The sequence below is a fragment of the Salmo salar genome, chromosome 06 (genome assembly GCF_965601325.2).
Source record: "Salmo salar chromosome 06, fSalSal1, whole genome shotgun sequence".
Taxonomy (NCBI): Eukaryota; Metazoa; Chordata; class Actinopteri; order Salmoniformes; family Salmonidae; genus Salmo; species Salmo salar.
In genome coordinates this window covers 39,578,659-39,594,092 of record NC_138296.1, presented here as the reverse complement: position 1 = coordinate 39,594,092, position 15,434 = coordinate 39,578,659, and the positions used below count along the sequence as shown (strand labels likewise).

Here is a 15,434-nt window from a genome sequence, read left to right as displayed (position 1 = left end):
CCTCAGTTTCAACACTCACTACTGAGTTCCAAACTGCCTCTGGAAGCAACGTCAGCACAATAACTGTTCAATCAGGAGCTTCATGAATGGGTTTCCATGGGCAAGCAGCCGCACACAAGCCCAAGATCACCATGTGCAATACCAAGCGTCAGCTGGAGTGGTGTAAAACTTGCCATCACTGGACTATGGAGCAGTGGAAACACGTTCTCTGTGATGAAACGCTTCACCATCTGGCAGTCCGATGGACGATTCTGGGTTTGGCAGATGCCAGGAGAACGCTACCTGCCCAAATGCATGTGCCAACTGTAAAGTTTGTTGGAGGAGGAATAATGGTCTGGGGCTGTTTTTCATGGTTCGGGCTAGGCCCCTTAGTTCCAGTGAAAGTAAATCTTAACGTTACAGCATACAATAATATTCTAGACAATTCTGTGCTTCCAACTTTGTGGCAACAGTCTGGACAATGCCCTCGTGCGCAAAGCGAGATCCATACAGCAATGGTTTGTCAAGATCGGTGTGGAAGAACATGACTGGCCTGCACAGAGCCCTGACCTCAACCCCATCAAACACCTTTGGGATGAATTGGAACGCCAACAGCAAGCCAGGCCTAATCGCCTAACATCAGTGCCCGACCTCACTAATGCTCTTGTGGCTGAATGGAAGCAAGCCCCCCCCCCCCCCCCCCCCCCCCCACTTCAATGTTCCAACATCTAGTGGAAAACCTTCCCAGAAGAGTGGAGGCTGTTATAGCAGCAAAAGGGGGACCAACTCCATATGAATGCCCATGATTTTGGAATGAGATGTTCGACGAGCAGGTGTCCACATACTTTTGGTCATGTAGTGTATCTATTATTGAGTAGATAGTACACAGTCAATACATGCCTCTTTTTCAAGATAACAAAGGGGAAAATATGAAAATAAAACTTCAGTGAGTGACGTAAGTTTGTGTACATTAACCTTTAAAATTGGGATTCCCTCCAGAAAGGATTACTGTAACCTGTATGCCACTCCTTGAGTATACCTCTTTAAACCCCTCCCTTAGTACTGTTGTCCTAGGGAAGGTCCTGTGTATCCAATTGGTACTGTACTGTATATAGTTGGCGCCAGCTAGCCTCTCCTAGGAAGTCCCTAGGTGGCTTTATAGGTACATGTCTTTAGCCAATTAGAATACATTCTTATGAGGACCACCTTACAATCATAGATTTTATGACGACATTTAACTTCTTAAAGTATAGGGGGCAGTATTTTCACGGCCGGATGAAAAACGTACACAAACTAAACTGGTTACTACTCTGGCCCAGAAACTAGATTTGGATATAAAACACTCTGAAGTTTCTAAAACTGTTTGAATTGTGTCTGTGAGTATAACAGAACTCATATGGCAGGCAAAAACCTGAGAAAAATTCAACCAGGAAGTGGGAGATCTGAGAACTGTTGTTATTCTTTCTAATCCCTATCGAAACTACTGTGTCTGTGGGGTCACGTTGCACTTCCTAAGGCTTCCATTGGCTGTCAAAAGCCTTCAGAAAGTATTTTCATCCACCTCCTGTAACCGGGCAGAGAATAGGAGCTCAGTCAATGAGTGGACTGCCTGGGGACAAAGGGATTGATAATGCGCGATCCCGCGAGGGCGCCGTTCCTTCTTTTTCTTCTTGAATGAATACGCTATTGTCCGGTTGGAATATTATCGCATTTTAACATTAAATATACCATAAAGATTGATTTTAAACAACGTTTGACATGCTTCTAAGAACAGTAATGGAACATTTAGACTTTTCGTCTCCGGTACTGCGCTCGCATTTTGCCTTTGGATAGTGCTCTGTACGCACAAACAAAACAGAGGTATTTGGACATAAATATGGATTATTTCGAACAAAAACAACATTTCTTGTGGAAGTAGCAGTCCTGGGAGTGCATTCTGACGAAGATCAGCAAAGATAAGAGAATATTTATAATACTAATTCTGAGTTTAAGTGACCCCAGAACTTGGCGGGTATCTGTATAGCTTGCTTTGATGGCGAGCTATGTACTCAGAATATTGAAAAATGTGCTTTCGCCGAAAAGCTATTTTAAAATCTGACACAGCGGTTGCATAAAGGAGTACTGTATCTAGAATTCTTAAAATAATTGTTATGTATTTTGTCAACGTTTATGATGAGTATTTTTGTAAATTGATGTGGTCATTCACCGGAGGTTTTGGTGGGAATACATTTTCTGAACATCACGCGCAAATGTAAAATGCTGTTTTTGGATATAAATATGAACTTTATCGAACAAAACATACATGTATTGTGTAACATGATGTCCTAGGAGTGTCATCTGATGAAGATCGTCAAAGGTTAGTGCTTCATTTAGCTGTGTTTTGTTTTTTTGTGACATATATCCTTGCTTGGAAAATGGCTGTGTGGTTATTTTTGTCTATGTACTCTCCTAACATAATCTAATGTTTTGCTTTCCCTGTAAAGCCTTTTGAAATCGGACAATGTGGTTACATTAAGGAGAAGTGTATCTTTAAAATGGTGTAAAATAGTCGTATGTTTGAGAAATTGAAATTATGATATTTTTGCAGTTTTGTATTTCGCCCCATGCTATTTCACTGGCTGTTGAATAGTGTGGGACGGTCACATCCCACCTTGCCCAGAGAAGTTAACTGGCCAGTAACCTCCATAGATACACAGCAGTAAATTGGTAGTACATACTTTTTAAGAGGCGCAGCGGACATCCGCTAACGCCTTGGTCACAAGGCTGTGTCTGTCTCCTCACACACTCAGTCAGACCACAGCACAGAGACGGCTTTGAAGAGTTGGAAGAGTTATGCTGGACCAGTTCTGCTCACCGTATCAATGTCCTTTTTCAGCGGCAGCAACCTCTCGTCAGCTGACGCACTGGGTAATGTTCTGCTTCTGTAAGAACTCACTTCAACCCAGTAAACTTCCAGAGAAGACAGTGTTACTGTCCAAGTTAACTTGCTGTAGGTGTATTGGCTAAAGGATTTACTCTGTTGTTTTTGAAAGTTACTTGGGGCATTGTCTTGGCTTTTGTGCACCCACACACATGCTCATACTGATACACACTCACACACATGCAAAACACACACACACACACACACAGGAATGAGGGAGGACAAAGCTTTTACACCTACTTGAAAAGGCAATGTAGCTCACCTGAAGGAAAAACAAATAGGTCTTTCTGTGCAGACACCGTATAATATCTCATCTCACACAGCACAGGGGAAACTTGAGCCATATATAATATCCACTGTTTGTCCTGTTGGTGAAGGCTACTAAACATGACAGTGATATCATTCCACCAATAGACCACTTCGTTCCTCTTTCACCATCAGGTAAACAAAGATATACAGCTCTCCTATCATAGCATAAATATATAGCTCTGAGAAGGGGAACAAGATCATTTGATGACACAGATATTGTCATAAAATGATGTCAGACAGTGGCCAAGTGTAGGAGGAAAATGGTGGCCATTTGCTGTAGTCTCAGTAATAATCTGCTATTAATTTCCTTTATAGGTCAAGCCCCATGGCTGAATTAGAACTGTGGTATGTACGAAGCATGGAGATCCTTAACTGCTGAGGTCAACACAAATAAGAAACAACAGTGCAAGTAAGCATGTAAGTCTGAATACAAAGGCTGGCTGGGGAGAACGTCTGAATACAGAGGCTGGCTGGAGAACGTCTGAATACAGAGGCTGGCTGGGGAGAACGTCTGAATACAGAGGCTGGCTGGAGAACGTCTGAATACAGAGGCTGGCTGGGGAGAACGTCTGAATACAGAGGCTGGCTGGGGAGAACGTCTGAATACGGAGGCTGGCTGGGGAGAACGTCTGAATACGGAGGCTGGCTGGGGAGAACGTCTGAATACGGAGGCTGGCTGGGGAGAACGTCTGAATACGGAGGCTGGCTGGGGAGAACGTCTGAATACAGAAGCTGGCTGGGGAGAACGTCTGAATACGGAGGCTGGCTGGGGAGAACGTCTGAATACGGAGGCTGGCTGGGGAGAACGTCTGAATACGGAGGCTGGCTGGGGAGAACGTCTGAATACAGAGGCTGGCTGGCAAACTGCTTTTGTGGTTCTGGCAGAAAACCCATAACGGAGTGAGAGCCTTGCTTCCTCGAAACTGTAACACTCCTTTGGACTCTGGCACTAAATACTGCTTATGTTGTTCCAGGGCTGTAGCGTGCTCAGACACACACACACACACACAGCTAGCACGTGGGTTCTTACTGCGTCAATCACGTTGGAAGAGCTGCATGTAAATTAATCCACAACGTGCATGATGGTCCTTGGGGATTTCAGTTTGTTTGGCCAAATGACTGCAAAGAAATCCAGAATTGTGGAGTGGAGAAAATCAAGCATTGTGGAGATGTTCCCATTCCTGCATGTGGACCTCGTTCTCCGACAAGTAAAAGACTTAAAGCATAATTCCAATTCCTGTAATTAGCAATCAAGTCCGAGCCCTTCAGCTCTTCCAAATCTGGTCGTTACGGTGCAACAGCTGATTATAGCAGTGAAAGAGAGACGTCCATTTGGTAAATACCATTATAGCTCCACAGAGACCCTGTAATTGACTCTGCTGAGGAGAAATGTCACAGCAACATTGCATAGAGATGAGAGATGGTAGGTTACCATTAGTGGTCTGATAAACAGTCAGTAACGGAGATAACAGGGTTGGGTACAAGGGGAGGGTTCCTATTTTAGGAGACCGGATGGGATGGAAGTGAGAATGTAGGTGGCATTCACAATGGAGAGAGACCCACAAAATGCTCAATGGAGAGTATGTAATTGAGAGTGTTTTTGTGTATCTATTTGCGTCACATTAGTGATACATAGCAAGCAACTTCAAAAGAAAGACAGAGGGGGGTGGATAGAGAAAGAGAGAACAGCAGGAGGCCATTTCATGCAGTTAGTTGAAAGGAACAACAGATGATGATCCTTGCACATGTTGCACGCCTTTTGAATGCCTCTTTCCTGCTTACCTCTTCCCAGAGGCAAGCAGCACGACACTGAACAAGTGGTGCTGTCAAACTGCAACCAGAAAGACGGCCAAATTTCTCTTCAGATCTGACCGACATCTAGCGAAACAACAAACTGAACAACCTGGACTGGACACACAGAATCCACCAGAGACAGAGAAATCCACTCACGCTGGTGACTTTACGGTAGATCTGAGCAGCGTTCTGGCACTCAGAGTAGGGGTACTCAGACGTGGTCATCTCAAGCATGCACATCCCAAAGGCATAGACGTCCACCGCCTCATCATACTTCTCCTCGTACATCTCTGGGGCCATGAACTCAGGAGTCCCTACAGGGGGAGGGGGGGTATGGGGGGGGGGGGTATAATGGTAGTGGTTATGAGAATTGTGCAAAATGTGGTCCTACTTCACTGACAACTGCAGTTACAATTCACAATACAGTGGCCTTATTCATTCTCACTCTGACCACTTTGGAACAAGTAGCCAACTGTGTGCCTTGTAATACAGTGCGGAAAAGGTGTATTGGCAACAAACTGTTCTGGTATTCATTTACAGTACAAGTGTATTAAAATGGAAAAAATAATCAAAGGCGGTAGAGAAACAATGCAGGAGGTAATCAAAAGATAAGTTATTTATTGATACAACACCAAATCTTATACGAGTGTGATAATGTAAAACAAATGTTAAACGTCTGTAGGTTTGAAGGTTTCCAAATGGGACTTAGATGACCCACACTATTAAAAAGTCACTGAGACCAAACACTGTGATAGCAGTGAGATAGATTAGAACATGTCGGGCAGCCGTGCTGACGTCACTGCAAAGACTAGCCATCATGCACCATGACAGTATAAATATAAACACCTAGCCAAATAAATAAACACAGTGGCCAGCCTAAAACATGGCATTGAAGGCTTTATTTACAGTTGCTCCAGTTTAAGGTCACACCACACTGAAGGGACAGCAGTACACTGGGACTCCATTTTACACTGAGTGATTGCCACTGGAAGGTATGATTTATTGAAATATTGAATGACCGTTTCACACAATACTGTATCTCTGTAATACAATTTTTAAAAGACATTAAAGCAAATAGCAAAGAGTAAGTGTTGTAGGTGGTAAAACGTTTTAACATCCTCTATGAGGTTTCAGCTATTACGTACGTCTCACTTTAAAACCTTAGTAGTGGGGACAGAACGCTTTAATCCTACATTGAGAAATGTTCAATAGTCACAGGGTCTAGAATAGAGCCCTGATGCACTCCATCATGCTGAGTGTCAGTGTCAACTGAAGTGGCTGTGGGTAGTTGAGAGACTCACCAATGACACTCTTGGCGAACGAGGCACTCTTTAGTGTGGCCAGGCCCAGATCGCCGATCTTGACGGAGCCTGTGGGGCCGGTGATGAAGATGTTGTCACACTTGAGGTCCCTGTGGATGATGGGCGGGGTGCGGGTGTGGAGGAAGTGGAGGCCCTTCAGGATCTGGTGGCTCCAGCGCTGCAGCAGCTTCAGCTTCATCTCCTTGAACCTCTTCAGGTACCTGTAGGGTGAGGCTGATATGAGTACTGTACGTGCGGCCTATGCAGGACACAAACCCAAAACCCTGGTGTCCAACCAACTGAGCGATTGGAACAGTGTAAGCAACAGTGTAAGCAACAAGTGTTACTAAGTTACAGAGCACCATGGACCAGGGGTGCTCACACTGAATCTGAGAGCCTGAGGATGAGGTAGCATTTAACATCCCATCTGTCTCTGGAACCAATTTTCTCCTGTCATGCTCAAATTGAGAGTGACACTCCATTTCGACAGATGTTAGCCACATGGCTAACACACTAATTCTGTAGATTCACTAACATGAACAGAAAAACACAGATGGAAAGCATATCTGCTTGAAGTCTTTTGCACCCCCTTTTACAACGAGATGACGTAGGAAAATGGCACATACTTTTCCCTATCTGCTTATTACTCAGGCAGTGGGGGTGCACTTAAAGGGATAGTTTAGGATTTTGGCAATGAAGACCTTTACCTATTTTCCGAGAGTCAGATGAACTAATGGAAACCATTTTTATGTATCTGAGTCCAGTATGAAGAAAGTTAAAGGTGAAACGACCTCTAACTTCCTTCATACTGGATGCAGATGCATACAAATTGTATCCCTTTAACTCACGTCTTGAGGGTGCCTGATGTCATGAGCTCGGTGACCAGAAGGATGCACTTGTGGCCCTTGCAGTTGTCCTTCCAGGAGTCGTAGAAGCGGACGATATTGGGGTGCTGCAGCCCCTTCAGCATCTCCACCTCCTCACTGAAACGCTGGCGCTCCACCTTCGTCAGCCTCCGCGTCTGGAGAGAGGGAAGAGGAGAATACATTATTATAGTGGTGAGACTATACACATAGTAGGTAATAGAGTAGACACAAATATAAACTCAGCAAAAAAACAAATGTCCCTTTTGCAGGACCCTGTCTTTCATCTTCATTGTAAAGGGTTTAAACACTGTTTCCCATGCTTGTCCAATGAACCATAAACAATTAATGAACAAACACCTGTGGAACGGTCGTTAACTTCTCTAGGAAAAGTGGGGCAGTATTGAGTAGCTTGGATGAAAAACATGCCCAAAGTAAAATGCCGGCTACTCAGGCACAAAAGCTAGAATATGCATATAATTAGTAGACACTGAAGTTTCTAAAACTGTTTGAATGATGTCTGTGAGTATAACAGAACTCATATGGCAGGCAAAAACCTGAGAAAAATCCAACCAGGAAGTGGGAAATCTGAGGTTTGTAGTTTTTCAAGTGATTGCCTCTCCAGTATACAGTGTCTGTGGGGTCATATTGCACTTTCTAAGGCTTCCACTAGATGTCAACAACCTTTAGAACCTTGTTTTAGGCTTCTACTGTGAATGGGAAGAGAATAAGAGCTGATTCAGTCATGTGTCTGGAAAATTGGCATGAGCTCAAACATGTGCGCGGCCGTGAGAGCGAGCTGCCTTTCCTTTCAATTCTAAAGACAGTGGAATTGTCCGGTTGGAATATTATTGCAGATTTATGATAAAAACATCCTAAAGATTGATTCTATACATCGTTTGACATGTTTCTACGAACTGTAATGGAACTATTTTGACTTTTCGTCTGGACTAAACTCGCGCGCTTTGTGAATTTGGAGTGCTGGACTAAACGCGCGAACAAAATGGAAGTATTTGGACATAAAGATGAACTTTATCGAACAAAACAAACATTTATTGTGGAACTGGGATTCCTGGGAGTGCATTCTGATGAAGATCATCCAAGGTAAGTGAATATTTATAATGTTATTTGTGACTTCTGTTGACTCCAAAATGGCGGGTATCTGTATGGCTTGTTTTGATGTCTGAGCGCTGTACTCAGATTATTGCAAAGTTTGCTTTCGCCGTAAAGCTTTTTTGAAATATGACACAGCGCTTGGATTAAGGAGAAGTTTATCTATAATTCTGTGCATAACACTTGTATCAAAGTTTATGATGAGTATTTCTGTAAATTGATGTGCTCATTCCCCGGAGGTTTTGGAGGCAAAACATTTCTGAACATTACACGCCAATGTAAAAATGGGGCTTTTGGATATAAATATGAACTTTATCGAGCAAAACATACATGTATTGTGTAACATGAAGTCCTATGAGTGCCTTCTGATGAAGATCATCAAAGGTAAGTGATTAATTCTACCTGTATTTCTGGATGGCAACAACAACTGCCTGAGTTACACCAGGAACGCACAATCCCTCCATCAGTGCTCAGACTGTCCACAATAGGCTAAGAAAGGCTGGACTGAGGGCTTGTAGGCCTGTTGTAAGGCAGGTCCTCACCGACATCACCTGCAACAACGTCCCCTTTGGGCACAAACCCACCGTCGCTGTACCAGATAGGACTGGCAAAAAGTGCTCTACACTGACGAGTCGCGGTTGTCTCACCAAGGGTGATGGTCGGATTCGCGTTTATCGTTGAAGGAATGAGCGATACACCGAGGACTGTACTCTGCAGCGGGATCGATTTGGAGGTGGAGGTTCCGTCATAGTCTGGGGCGGTGTGTCACAGCATCTTCGGACTGAGCTTGTTGTCATTGCAGGCGATCTCAACGCTGTGCGTTACAGGGAATACATCCTCCACCCTCATGTGGTACCCTTCCTGCACACTCATCCTGACGTGACCCTCCAGCATGACAATGCAACCAGCCATACTGCTCGTTCTGTGAGTGATTTCCTGCAAGACAGGAATGTCAGTGTTCTGCCATGGCCAGTGAAGAGCCCGGATCTCAATCCCATTGAGCACGTCTGGGACCTGTTGGATCGGAGGGTGAGGGCTAGGGCCATTCCCCCCAGAAATGTCCGCGAACTTGCAGGTGCCTTAGTGGAAGAGTGGGGTAACATCTCATAGCAAGAACTGGCAAATCTGGTGCAGTCCATGAGGAGGAGATGCACTGCAGTTCTTAATGCAGCTGGTGGCCACACCAGATACTGACTGTTACTTTTGATTTTGAATTTTGACCCCCCTTTGCTAAGGGACACATTATTCCATTTCTGTTAGTCACATGTCTGTGGAACTTGTTCAGTTTATGTCTCAGTTGTTGAATCTTATGTTCATACAAATATTTACACATGTTAAGTTTGCTGAAAATAAAAGTAGTTGACAGTGAGAGGACGTTTCTTTTTTTCTGAGTTTAGCATTACGAGAGGGAAAAGGAGAATACATTGCTATATACAGAAGTATTGAGATTAGAGGTTAAACGGACGAGACACAAACATACAGTATATAATACGCAATGTACAGGCCAATGCTAAGTCATCTATTATGCAACCTGCAAATGTATCTAGGCCCCTCAATGTAATTATAGGTGGCTGGGTTTCATTGCATAAGATTACACAATCATGTGAGTTCACTGCATAATAGTCGCAGATTAACAGATATAGCTTTAAATATATATACAAAAATCTAGATGTGAATAGATGACGGTATTGATACAGTAGCCAGTACTCTAACTATCAGCCTGTGGTGGGAAGAGACGTAAAAGACCAGTGCCAGAGACCAATGAGGAAGAGTTGTGCCAAGCCAGAAACCTGCCATCCCCAGCCCTCTCATAAGGCACGCATTACTCTAGCAGGGGCTTGGAAACACTGACGCGCAACAGTTCTCTAATGGCACCAAGTGTTTTCTAGCTTCAATATCGTTGGAGGGGGTTAGAGCAGAATTCCCTGAAATCAATGCATCAATTATAGAGAAAAGGAAAGTGATTATTTCAGAGAGGTTTAGCAGCATGTGTTTGTTTGTGTTTCCAAAATGCTGGATGGGGTTTTTACACACGACAACAGCCCAGCTGGTGATTTTCAGTACAAAGCAACAGACCCCTCTCTCTCACTCTCTCTCCCAGGAGACAAGTGCTGTAGGAGACCAACTGTCCACACTCACTCTAAAGATTACGCAACAATAAGGTGGGGATATCAGGCCAGTAGTTCTCACTGCCCTCTGCTGTCCCTCTCAGAACACAGGCTGTCCTACTGCATGCCTGCTCTGTCCACAAACACCAAGCTGTCATTCTCAGTCAAATGTTCTGATCCAGGAGCCAAGCTCACAACAATAAGGAGCACTATTGGTAGAATTTGGCACCCGGGCATCGTGACACTAACGCACAGTGACAGTGCAAAGTGGGTGCCAAAGTCAACCTGAATGAGGGCTGTCCTGTTTACAGCACACACTAGCGCCATTTTACTAAGTTCACAGAGAGCCAGGATGATGCGGGATGTTCAACGATGCCACCTAGCTTATGTAAGAGTGGCAGTGGGAGCAGGTCATGACTGGCTGGTGGGGGGATGGAGGTAGAGAGCAGGGGGTTGATTTCTTCATTCACTGGACTACCTATTGTTGGGTTTGCCGCTTCCAGGAATGAACCCCACATAAAGACAAACAGCTGTGTGAGGCTCCTCACTCAATCACTTCATCTCACTCTCCCCATCTCTCTGGATCTCTTTCAACCCACCAGGAATGGATTTGGTGATCAAACACCAGCCAGTGAAATTATTTAGTAGGGAGCCGTCAGAAGCAGTGAACTTACCACCTCTAGCTCTCTGCGACCAATTCAAGTAAAAGACTGGTACTTTGATTTGCTGCAACTTTGATCTGGCTCCATCGGAAAAGTTCATGAAGATGATGTGTAAGAGTGTGTGTGTGTGCGTGTGTATGTGTGTGTGTGTGTCTTGGGGGTATGATACTTAACACTCGATAACTTTCTCACTCATCATTAGTCACGATTCATTCAGGATTATCCGTAATCATGGTAGCATCCACATTAATGTAGATGTGATAGAAACATATTCTAATTTAAAATAAAAGAGACTTCGATATGACACAATACATTATTTACCATTCATTTCTATTGGGCACAAAATAATGTAAAACAGAGCCAAAGCTAACTGCAAATGCATCCAAGTTTGTAGAGTCACAAGCTTGATGTATTCATTGTTTGTTAGGAATATGGGACCAAATTCTTTGACTACTTCATTTATAAGAATCTTTAGGGGTGTCAATAATTTTGACCCCTAACTTCTTGAGAAAATAAACAATTACTTGTTCAACAAAATGTATTTATCTGAGTAATTGTATTAGTATAAAATAATATAATTATTGCTCATCTTTATCAAGGGTGTCAATAATTTCGGACCCCACTATACAGTTGAAGTCGGAAGTTTACATACACTTAGGTTGGAGTCATTAAAACTCATTTTTCAACCACTCCACAAATTTGTTGTTAGCAAACTATAGTTTTGGCAAGTCGGTTAGGACATCTACTATGTGCATGACACAAGTAATTTTTTTCAACAATTGTTGACAGATTATTTCACTGTATCACAATTCCAGTGGGTCAGAAGTTCACATACACTAAGTTGACTGTGCCTTTAAAAAACTTGGGAAATTCCAGAAAATGATGTCATGGCTTTAGAAGCGTCTGATAGGCTAATTGACATCATTTGAGTCAATAGGAGGTGTACCTGTGGATGTATTTCAAGGCATACCTTCAAACTCAGTGCTTCTTTGCTTGACATCATGGGAAAATCAAAAGAAAATCAGCCAAGACCTCAGAAAAAATATTGTAGACCTCCACAAGTCTGGTTCATCCTTGGGAGTAATTTCCAAACGCCTGAAGGTACCACGATCATCTGTACAAACAATAGTACACAAGTATAAACACCATGGGACCCCGCAGCCATCATACCGCTCAGGAAGGAGACGCATTCTGTCTCCTAGAGATGAACGTACTTTGGTGCAAAAAGTGCAAATCAATCCCAGAACAACAGCAAGGGACCTTGTGAAGATGCTGGAGGAAACAGGTACAAAAGTATCTATATCCACAGTAAAACGAGTCCTATATCGACATAGCCTGAAAGGCCGTTCAGCAAGGAAGAAGCCACCGCTCCAAAATCGCCATAAAAAAGCCAGACTACGGTTTGAAACTGCACATGGGGACAAAGATCGTACTTTTTGGAGAAATGTCCTGTGGTCTGATGAAACAAAAATAGAACTGTTTGGCCATAATCACCATCATTATCTTTGGAGGAAAAAGGGGGAGGCTTGCAAGCAAAGAACACCATCCCAACCGTGAAGTACGGGGGTGGCAGCATCATGTTGTGGGGGTGCTTTGCTGCAGGAGGGACTGGTGAACTTCACAAAATAGATGGCATCATGAGGTAGGAAAATGATGTGGATATATTGAAGCAACATCTCAAGACATCAGTTAAAGTTAAAGCTTGGTCGCAAATGGGTCTTCCAAATGAACATTGACCCCAAGCATACTTCCAAAGTTGTGGCAAAATGGCTGAAGGACAACAAAGTCAAGGTATTAGAGTGGCACCACAAAGCCCTGACCTCATTCCTATAGAAAATGTGTGGGCAGAACTGAAAATGCATGTGCGAGCAAGGAGGCCTACAAACCTGACGCAGTTACACCAGCTCTGTCAGGAGGAATGGGCCAAAATTCACCCAACTTATTGTGGGATGCTTGTAGAAGGCTACCTGAAAACATTTGACCCAAGTTAAACAATTTAAAGGCAATGCCACCAAATACTAATTGAGTGTATGTAAACTTCTGACCCACTGGGAATGTGATGAAAGTAATATAATAAAAGCTCAAATAAATCAGTCTCTCTACTATTATTCTGACATTTCATATTTTTTAAATAAAGTGTTGATCCTAACTGACCTAAGACAGGGAATTTTTACTAGGATTAAATGTCAGGAATTGTGAAAAACTGAGTTTAAATGTATTTGGCTAAGGTGTATGTAAACTCAGACAGGATGGCTCACTTCTTAGGAGAAATTGACAGATCCTCTTTTGTTAGTTGTTTTCCATGGAGTTGGCTGTCAACACTGTAATGTAAAAATGTCGGTTCGCTGTCTAAGAAAAATGAATGGCTGTATTCATCAGAAAATACTATTTCTGTAATAGTGTCAAATCACTGTTCTGGCTCCAAATAGAGATATGTAGAGTGTACTGTAGCTTGTGGGCTGCTATGACGATCTGACCACAGACTAGCCTCTCTGATATCAGTGGGACGCTAGCGTCCCACCTCGACAACAGCCAGTGAAATTGCAGGGTGCCAAATTCAAAACAACAGAAATCTCATAATTATAATTCCTCAAACATACAAGTATTATACACCATTTTAAAAATAAACGTCTTGTTAATCCAGCCGCTGTGTCCGATTTCAAAAAGGCTTTATGGCGAAAGCACACCATGTCATTATGTTAGGACAGCGCCAAGCCACAGAAAACCATTCAGCCATTTTCCAGCCAAGGAGAGGGCTCACAAAAGTCAGAAATAGCGATCTTCATCAGATGGCACTCACAGGACTTCATGTTACACAATAAATGTTTGTTTTGTTTGATAATGTCCCTCTTTATGTCCAAAAACCTCAGTTGAAATTGGCGCGTTATGTTCGGTAGTCATTGTCTCAAACAAACATCCGGTGAAATTTCAGAGAGACACATCAAATTACAGAAATACTCATCATAAACATTGATGAAAGATACAAGTGTTATACATAGGATTAAAGATAAACGTCTTGTTAATCCAGCCGCTGTGTCAGATTTCAAAAAGGCTTTACGGCGAAAGCACACCATGCGATTATGTTAGGTCAGCTCCTAGCCACAGAAAACCATACAGCCATTTTCCAACCAAGGAGAGGTGTCACAAAAGTCAGAAATAGCGTTAAAATTAATCACTTACCTTTGATGATCTTCATCTGGTGGCACTCCCAGGACTCCATGTTACACAATGAATGTTTGTTTTGTTCGATAATCTCCCTCTTTGTGTCCAAAAACCTCAGTTTTGTTGGTGCGTTAAGTTCAGTAATCCAAAGGCACAAAGCGCGCTCTCAACATCCAGACAAAAAGTCAAAAAAGTACAATAAAAGTTAGTAGAAACATGTCAAACGATGTTTAAAATCAATCCTCAGGTTGTTTTTGTCATAAATAATCAATAATATTTCAAATCGGACAAAAGCTTCGTCAATAGAAAAGGAGAAACAAGAAGGTGCGCTCCCGATCACACGCTGGCTTCATGTCTGGAAATTTCCACTGTCCACTCATTGAAAGTGCTGTATCGCCCTCATTTTTGGAAACTTTACAGTGTTTTCTATCCAAATCTACCACATATGCATATCCTAGCTTCTGGGCCTGAGTAGCAGGCAGTTTAATTTTGGCACGCTTTTCATCCAAAATTCCGAATGCTGCCCCCTTCCCTAGTGAAGTTAGCCAAACAACATTGGTCTTATCTGCCTATAGAAAGAGGTGCACTCCGCGCCTGTTCCTGGACCTGCTAGTTTGACTATGACTTATCTAACAGGAAACTGAGATTTATTTTCTGTTGAAAGTGAATGGGAGCAGGGGGAGCTCACTGGCTCCATAACTCAAATAAAATACTGCTCACATTTGATTAGGTCTTTCAAAGCTGTGGTTTAATATAGCCAAGTCCTGCTGTGCCAAACTTGACCAGGACAAAGTCAAGCTTTTAGGAGGGAAAGATCTTTAAGATCGAGAACACTGCCCAGGAGCAATGAGAGAACGTCAGAATTCAGCCCAAAAGAGGTAATAGCACTATGAGAATGTGCCTGTGCCCTGGCTATAGACCCTGGCTAGTGTCCATCTCCACCAAAGGAACCAATACTAAGGAGAATGCTTGCTGGATTAACAGTAGCTTTGTGGAATGTTTTTTGTCAATGCATACAGAGTGGATATAGGGTCTATGTCTGAATCATTAGCAGGGGATCAGTCCAAGTGGCTGTGGTTTTGGAGAATTCTCAGTAGTTTTTTCTTGGATGACGGTGCTGTTGAACACATTCCAGCAGAAAGATGGCAAGAGCACACAGGGTTTTTTTCTGCATAGAAAAGTCTTGGCGTGTCCAAACAGTAATTTTCCGTATGGAAAAAGTT

General features: G+C 43.0%; 1 protein-coding gene across 1 annotated transcript in view; it reads right to left on the bottom strand.

Annotated features, from left to right (window-relative positions):
- LOC106607180 (serine/threonine-protein kinase WNK4) overlaps nucleotides 1–15,434 on the bottom strand; it is a 79,219-nt gene that overhangs the window by 40,668 nt on the left and 23,117 nt on the right. The window contains exons 2-4 of the mRNA XM_014203865.3: nucleotides 7,152–7,324; nucleotides 6,304–6,524; nucleotides 5,159–5,316 (exon numbers count right to left, since the gene is read on the bottom strand). Coding sequence (XP_014059340.3) covers nucleotides 5,159–5,316; nucleotides 6,304–6,524; nucleotides 7,152–7,324 — 552 coding nt within the window. The remainder of the gene's footprint in view (nucleotides 1–5,158; nucleotides 5,317–6,303; nucleotides 6,525–7,151; nucleotides 7,325–15,434) is intronic.